The sequence below is a fragment of the Myotis brandtii genome, unplaced genomic scaffold (genome assembly GCF_000412655.1).
Source record: "Myotis brandtii unplaced genomic scaffold, ASM41265v1 scaffold555, whole genome shotgun sequence".
In the NCBI taxonomy this organism is placed as follows: domain Eukaryota; kingdom Metazoa; phylum Chordata; class Mammalia; order Chiroptera; family Vespertilionidae; genus Myotis; species Myotis brandtii.
Genome location: NW_005370065.1, coordinates 814,110 through 822,882, shown reverse-complemented (window position 1 = coordinate 822,882; position 8,773 = coordinate 814,110). Strand labels below are relative to the sequence as shown.

Genomic DNA, 8,773 nt, shown 5'->3' with positions numbered 1-8,773 from the left:
GGATTTATTTATCTTCTATAATTGAAACTTTGCTGCTTTGAGCGGAGGCCACAGCCAGCCAGGGCAGGCGGGAAGCTTAGCTTCCTCTATCGCCGGGCAACCAAGCCTCCTGCTTGCTCCAGCTCCGTGGCTGCCATCTTGGTTGGGTTAATTTGCGTATAGTCGCTCTGATTGGCTGGTGGGTGTGGCTTGGGGTGTTGCAGAGGTGTGGTCAATTTGCATGTTTCTCTTTTATTAGATTAGATCTTATCAGAATTTAATACGTTTATTATATATAATTGAGATCAAAGTTTAAAGCTACCTTACAAACAACAGCACACACACTCACAGCTAATTCCCCCAAATAAATTGTTATTTGTTGGCATTTGAAGATCTTAGTAACATGATCTTAAGTAAAAATTTACATCTAACCTTTTTCAGAGCTTAAAAGGTGACTATAGTCAGGCTAAATCTAATATAAAAAGGCAAATACTTTCTAATGTCAAAACAAGACTAAGCCAGTTTTTAGTTCTTTCACTTTGAAAGTTCAAGGATATTTTGAAGCTATCTGCCATCAATTATCTCAAATCAAATAGGAGCAATTAGCTCATAATCAATTACAATAGTTCAAGCTAAGAAAGAAACAAGGATGTTTTATCTGGCCAAGGAGAGACACTAGGAAGCTATCTAGTAGACATTAGGTTATATCTACTTCTACCACTGCTGAGACCATATGGAGATAGGCCCCCCTTCCCCGACACACACTTTAAGCACCAAGGCTATCCAGTGATCTGAAGATTTTGGGGGTGAAGTGGTGGGGGGAGAGAGAAGAGAAGTAAAAAGAAGAGAAAGGAATGGGAGATATGTTGTGTAACCTTAGGGCAAGTTAAAAAACATCTGAGTATCAGTTTCCTTGAGAATTATGGTGATTTATACTGTATAATCATACAAATATATCATACACATTACTGGTATTTTTCACTGTTATTTTACTAATAAGCATTAGTAAGAGGGCTAAATGTTATCATTGGAACATAAAAGTGAATTGGTTTGATGTCAAATAACTCAGTTACCAGAAAAATACTTGAGTATACATGTTAAAAGATGCCATTTCAAAAACTAGCAGAGAAAATGAATTAGCCAGCAAATGGCATTTAAAAAATTGCTAACCACTTAGAAAAACACTTGAATCCCTAATTCCATAACTAACACCAGAAAGATTGAAGTTTTAATGGTCAAAATTTAAAAGTACCGCCCTAGCCGGCTTGGCTCAGTGGATAGAGCATCAGCCTGTGGACTGAAGGGTCCCAGGTTTGATTCCGGACAAGGGCACATGCCTGGGTTGCGGGCTCGATCAATGATTCTCTCTCATCATTGATGTTTCTATCTCTCTCTCCTTCTCCCTTCCTCTCCGAAATCAATAAAGAAATATATTTAAAAATAAATAAATAAATAAATAAGTAAGTAAGTAAGTAAGTACCAGAAAACAACAGCTATTTTTAAAAAAATCTTGGAATAAGGTCTTTCAAAAGCTGAAGGATATCAGAACAATGTTGGACAATTAAAAACACATTGCTTCTAGATAAGCCTTAAGATTATAAAATAAAACTGGAAAAATGATCCACAACCTATTTATTGGGGATAACCTACTTTATCCTCCTATATAATAAAAGCCCAATATGCAAAATGTCTGGTTGTCTGTTCAACCAATCAAAGCGTAATATGCTAATGATATGCTAAGGCCGCTCAACTGCTCGCTATTATGTGCACTGACCACCAGGGGGCAAACGCTCTGACCCGTAGGTTAGCTTGCTGCTGGGGTCCTGATCGGAAGAACTGAGCAAGATGGGACGGACATGCCCTGGAGCCCTCCCACGGTCCCTCCCCAGCTGGCCAACCTCCCAGATCCCTCCCCAGGGGCATCTCTCCCCAGCCCTGATTGTGCACCAGGCCTCTAGTACATAGATACTAATAGAAAAAAAAAAAGAGCAAAAAACATAAATAGGCAGATTAAGATAGACAAAGACAAATATTTTAAAACAAGTTCAATTTCATGAATAACTTAAAAAGCAAAATGAAGTAAGTCAGTAGTATTAACTTCAATGTTGGCGAGGACACGGAGAAACACAAATACTTCTGCTATTGGTGAGCAATTTAGCAGTATCAATTATACTTGAGAATGTTCTTGCTCTATGATATACATTACACTCAAGATTATTCTACAGCAAAACTACCTAAGTTGCATGCACAAGAATTGTTTTTGAAGCCAAAAGATTGGAAACCACTTATATGTCCATAAATAAGGACGGTTAATTATGGTATAGTATACAGCCATCAAAAAGAGTTAGGTTTCTGCCCTGACCAGTACTGCTTAATGGTTAGAATGCAGGCTCACAGACCAAAGGTTCTCAATTCAATTACCAATAAAGGGAACGAACCTAGGTTGTAGGTTCGATCCTGACCCCAGTCAGGGTCGCGTGTTGGAGGCAACCAGTCGATGTCTCTCTCTCACATCGATGTTTCTATCTCATCCTCCCTTCCACTCTCTCTGAAAAACCAATGAAAAAAATATCCTCAGGTGAGGATAAAAAATAAAAAAAAAGAGGTAGGTTTCTATACACTTACACAGAGATCTGTCCCAAGATACATCACACCAGAAAAGAATATTCTATGCTGTATCCCCAGTACCAAGAAACATGTCTGGCCTACAATAAGTACTTAACACATCTTTTGAATGAGTAATTCAATAAATGGGATAAATCATTCTGAAAACTATGTATCAAATTTAACAGTTATCTAAAGGGGATATGTTTATGGGGGTTCCCATATCGTTTTATATTTGCTTTGATATTTAAAAATAACTTATTACATTACCAGAGTATTTTTGTCCCTAAATAGTAACCAAAAATCCTAAAGAAAATTTATCTTCATCTAACAAAAGGCTAAAAGTTACCTAAAACCATAATTAATGAGTGGCATATCCAGGTCTCCAGCCCAAGTCTAAATTCAGCCCCCCCCCCCCCCCAATCACTAATGTCTACCCAGAAAATAACTTTCCAGTAATCATATCTTATAGCTACACACTTGGGTCAGTGACACAAAATATTTGCTGACCTTTATCCTAAGAAGTTATTTTGCATCATCCTAAGCTAAATATGGAATGCTCAAAAGATCAACTGCACATTACAATACCGAAAAATAACTGAAGCCCAAAATAACTTAGATAAAAGAATGGATTCTGCTAATCAGAAGAAATCTAAGATAATAAACATGAAACATCCATTTATTAGAGCACAAATCTTAGAGGCTATCTTCTACTTCTCAGTATTAATTTGAGTTCAAGGACAACAATAAAGGAAACTCACTCACTGTACCTCTTCTAAGAGAAAAAGTATTTCATGAAAAGTTAAACCCTTAAGTTATCTCCTAAAATTAGGATATAATTAAATGGCTCGCTTAATTTTTATGTATGTAGCGAGGGCCATAGTTGTCATTTTTACCACTTCACACCTAGAAAGGGTCATTTAAGCCAGTGTTTCCCAAATCTTTTTTTCCATTATTGCCCCTCTAAGAAACCTTATAAGACATTTTCTTGACACCATGATGAAATCTTAATATCAGATATCCTGTATTATCTATTTACATATGCTATGTATATCTGTGCTTTATACATTCAAAGAATAAGGTTGTTTTCAAACATATCTTTCCCCAAAAAACAATTTTCATCCTGCTAGGGGCAGCATGTCCCACATTGAGAATGTGTGCATGAATATCAATAAAATATGGTGGATTTTTGCTTCTTTCAATTCTAGAAATACCCCCAGCACCAAATTTAGTAGAGGAAGGTTTATATAGAAAAGGCACAGAACCAACTTTGTGTTAGGTATGTATTCTGACAGCTAATATTTCTACTGCAAACTCAGGCTTTCCGAAGCTTAACATCATTTCTATCTTGTGGCTTCTTTATCATATTGAACATTCTTTTTATGACAATTCAAAGATATGAAAAATATATCTCACAGACTCCTTCTTTCACTTTTAAGATTCCTACCTCCTTTCTCACTGTCGTAGTGTGAAGCATCAAACTGAGCATCATCATTAGGGAGTTGCACACTGGCTATCACAAGGTGGTTTTGTTCATCCGATGTGTGTGTCCCCAGGACAAGTCGATGAATGCTGAAATCTTTCCCTTCTGGTCTGTAATAGCAATATATGGTCACCATTAAAATTAGTAACAAATACATCTATGCAAGAGCACTATTACAACAAGGTCTTGGGAAGAGAAAATCATTTTCTACTTTAAAAGATTGTTTTTATTGATTTTAGAGAGAGAGAAAGGGAGGAGAAAAACATTGATTGCCTGTCTCCTGCATGCCTCCTACTGGGAATCGAACACGCAACCCAGGCATGTGTATGGGATGATGCTCAACCTGGCTGATCTACACCAGCCAGGGTCATTTTCTACTTTTAATGTAACTTCCACAGAGCCACGTATAAGAAAGACTACATAGCACTTAATTTTTAAGTATAATAAATCCTCAGTTAACATGGATAGGTTCTGTGACTTTAAGCAAAATTACATACAATGAAGCCAATTTTACCACATGCTAAAGGATATAAACAAAAGTTAAGTTCCTATGGTATCTCAACTTTAGAATGAACAAAACGTTATTCAAGGACCAGCTGTATTTAACTTGATCAAAAATTTACAATTGCTTTGGGGGAAAAGTCTAACAAAATAAAATGGGAATTAATTACTCATCCATTACAACTGGTTGGATATAAAGAAAAATTTGTTGGGTACACTAACATTTTAGGTTACTTCTTTAAGTTAACTTCATCAAAAAGGAAAGGAAATAACATTAGTAAATTAATTGCTCAAATATTTCCTAACTGCTTGGACACACTGCTCCAAAAACTATGGACGCATAATGATTAAGACATGATTCTTGTCCTCAAAAAAACCAGGGACAATTAGGCAGTCATGTACACAAATGATTAAAACACAAGTCAATATACACCACATGAAAGGTACAAAGGAATACAGCTGGAAGATAAGCAGGTAGTCAAAAAAAAAAAAGAGGAGCTAAGCAAAGGGGAAGGTCTACCAAGTGCCAGACACCATGTTAGGCATTGGATATACCTTTTATCATTGAAATACCATAATACTACAAGATTAAACAGCTTGCCTTAGATCACACAACTACTAAGTAACAGAACTAGGAAAAGTCCAAATCTGACTCTAGGTATGGGAAAGTACAATGGGAGAGAAGGCTAAGAAACAGATTAAATTTAGACTCTAAGCAGCTGAAAATTTCAAGAAGAGCCCAGAAGTTAGGTCTAAGATAACCAATATGAATTCCTTTGCAAAGAGGTGATGGACATCTATAAATTAAACAGAAAAAGTATAGGAAAGAAAAGAGAACTGTCAATAGAAAATTGGAAATGCCTGTGGTTAGAAAGTTAAACAAAGAATCAGAGGAAGTGAGGGAAGAATTTTATAGAGCTACAATTATTTTTTTAAAGGATGTGAATAAACATCAAAATCAAAACATATACACAAAAAACCCAAGCACTTGGCATTAGATGCTTGCTTATAAGTAATCCTCATCATTACAAAAACAACAGAACATTGTTATATGAGTAGAATACAAAAAAGGGAAGGAAAAGGGTAGGGTATTTGGATCAATATCAAATATTACAGAAAGGTTTATCTGCTGGAGTAGAAAACAACTAAGATGACAGCACAAATTTTAGCCTTGAAGAATTTATTCTAATTCATTGCTTTGCAAACCTAGCTAATCACTACACTGTATGGGAGGCTTTGGGATTCCAGAATGATTTAGTAGGTATGGGGTGACCAATATTTGGGACCCACTGGTTCGCTATAATTTGGCACGTGACTGGTAAATCTGGAATCACCAACCATTTCTCATCAAGTATTCTGCAACAAGTTCCTAAATGCTTTGAACTACCATTGAGAATACCTGACAGAATTCCACTTCTGCTGAACTCAATTTTTTTTAACATTTGAATAATTTTTTATTTTTCAACTAGAGGCCCGGTGCATGAAATTTAGGGGGGGAGAGAGGGGGTCCCCTCAGCCTGGCCTGCGCCCTCTCCCAGTCCCGGAGCCCTCAGGGAATGGACATCCTCAGCGCTGCCACAGAGGCGGGAAAGGCTCCCACCACCACTGCTGTGCTCGCCAGCTACAAGCCCAGCTTCTGGCTGAGTGGGACTCCCCCTGTGGGAGTGCACTGACGCTCCTGAATTGAGTGTCTGCCCCCTAGTGGTCAGTGCAAGTCATAGCAACCAGTAGTTCCCCCTTCAGTCGATTTACATATTAGCCTTTTATTATATAGGATTTTGTATTTATCATTGTTAGTTTCAGATGCACAACACAGTGATCAGACATTATATAACATGTAGTGATCACCCTGATTAAGTCTAATACCCTGACACCATAGTTACTACAGTATTACTATATTTCCTGTACTGTACTTTATATCCACTTGTCTATTCTGTAACTACCAATTTGTACTTCTTAATCCCTAAACCTTTTTCACCCAGCTTTCCAAACACCCTCCCATCTGGCAACTGTCAAAATGTTCTCTGTATCTGAGTCTGTTTCTTTTCTACTTGTTTTGATTCCACATAAGTGAAGTCATATGGTACTTGTTTTTCTCTAATTATTTCACTCAGCACAATACCCTCTAAGTCCCTCCATATTGTTGCAGATGGTGAGATTTCATTCTTTTTTTATGGCTGATTCTGATGATCAGTTGAATATGGGAACTCCTGGTAATGATAAAGCTCCCAACTCTAAATTTCTAGGTATTTATTATGGTTTTGTTTAACCACCTTAGCACAGAATTCCCCATTTTTAAAATGCTATTGCAAAGGTAACAGCCTCGTTCTTAACTTATTAATAAAATCTGTATCAACTTTTTAAGAGCTATATCAATTTTCTAATTACTTGTTGAGTGAAACATAGACTTATAAAGACCTAAGATAGGAGGAATTTATTTTTTAGTATACATAAAATATAATTTTTAAATGTTGTTCCAAAACTAAAAGTTTTATAATAGAAAACCCTTTAGTCCAACTGGCACACTGGTTTTGCTAAAACTCGAGCCTTTCCCTCATACCACCCCATTGAGGTCATTCTTCCTTCCCCTCATCATTTTATCTTGGCCACTCTCATGATAATTTTTTTAATGTTATAGGTTATACATACGAAGTCAAGGCAGGGAAGGATCTTATTTAAATCTGTATGCCTTGATAAGTGGCACCTAGACCCTCAATAAACGTAAGCCAAATTAAATATTTTATCTCTTCTATTAGAGGTACACGAGTAAGAAATATATGCGATTCATCTCTCACCATAATTCCTCATATGCAAAACATCCCACCTTCAGGTGTTCGCTCTAAGCATCCTAAGTATCTTTCTAAAAAGTGCTCTGAGAACACACAACTACAACTACTAGTTACACCAGCTCCTTCAACTAGACTGTGCTCCTTGCAGGCAGCTACCACGTTGTATTCACCTTTGTATTAACCAGCTACAACCAAAGACTGTGAGATTAAAAAACTGGACACATCGTAACACTTCTTGAAAGCTGACAAGTCATATGGTTATTCAACCCAGTATCAGAAAAAGAACAGCATGTTTTCTCTTATCAGGGAAAATAAAGTAATTTGACATTTTGCCCACTTTTTGGTCTAGAAAAAGATGTCACCAAGAGGTTTTGATCATATGCTCTGTAAAGGGTGAGTGGAGAAAAAAAGAAAAAAAAACTGGGGAAATCAATGTGCCAAATCTACACTGAGGACACACCAAAGCAACGTTCAAGAGATTCGTATCACCTGGTTACATCGGGAAGCCACTGTGCAGTTAAGCTGGGCCACTCCAGAGCATGGGTCATCACCAAATCGTAAAGAAAAGGGGTGTTCTTTTTCCATATTTTGTACTCTTCGTTGATCACGCGTTCTTCTACTGCGTCATCAAAGGCTGCTAAAAAATGAAAAATAAATTTAAATTAGCGAACACAACAGAAACCGCGTAAACACTTCCAAAGCTACCGGTATGGCTCCCAGTCCTGATACAGAGCGGGTTTGTCCAAATTTCCCCCATGCAGAGGCACCAGCACCCCCGCCACCTCCGCGGGTTGGAACTCCTCTCGCGTCACCCGGCCAGATACTCCGTTAGCCGTGCGGGTAACGGCGCGGCCGCGCCAGCACGCTCCCCTACGCCCGAGCCTACGGGACCTGCGAGGAGGCCCGAGTCCCGACCCCTGGGTGTAGGGAGCGGTGCAGGGCAGACCCGGAGAGAGGCGTGTAGACCGACAGGAAGCGCAAGGAGGGACCAAACACCCGCCAGGGCCCCACCGCCAGCTGCGCGCCGTTAGCCCGCCTCGCGGGGCTAGTTCGCCTCACGCCTGCGATGGTGTGGACCGCACTCAGCAGAGTCGGGCCTGCTCTCACTGTTAGGCCGAGTAAAGGCCGCAACGCAAGTCCGGCACCCCTCCGCCTCCTAGGGTGACTCCGGCACCCTCACCTTCCTTGTCGGCCATGGCGTGCAGGAAAGCCAGGGGGATCCCGAGGTCTACCGTTTTGCGGGAGGGGCGGGGAAGCTACGGAACGCTCGCTCTCCGCGCGCGGCCTCTATTGTTTCCTGCTGTCCCTGCGTGAGGGCTGCTTCGCGGACCTTCGCGCCAACACCGACCAATCGGAGCGCACCGAGCAGCCAGGTGGGCGGGCAATCGCGCTCGCAGCCTATCCAGACGCGCGGAGT

General features: G+C 39.5%; 1 protein-coding gene across 3 annotated transcripts in view; it reads right to left on the bottom strand.

Moving 5' to 3' along the window:
• The window catches only part of RBBP4 (retinoblastoma binding protein 4), a 32,381-nt gene extending 23,676 nt beyond the window's left edge, over positions 1-8,705 (bottom strand). Inside the window, exons 1-3 of one of the 3 annotated variants that reach the window (XM_014549502.1) lie at positions 8,537-8,705; positions 7,846-7,993; positions 4,031-4,176 (exon numbers count right to left, since the gene is read on the bottom strand). In XM_014549502.1, the coding sequence (XP_014404988.1) occupies positions 4,031-4,176; positions 7,846-7,993; positions 8,537-8,552 (310 nt within the window). In that variant the 5' untranslated portion in view covers positions 8,553-8,705. The remainder of the gene's footprint in view (positions 1-4,030; positions 4,177-7,845; positions 7,994-8,536) is intronic. The other 2 variants (XM_005878363.2, XM_005878362.2) reach the window with 2 other exon arrangements.
• Between the last annotated feature and the right edge of the window lie 68 nt (positions 8,706-8,773).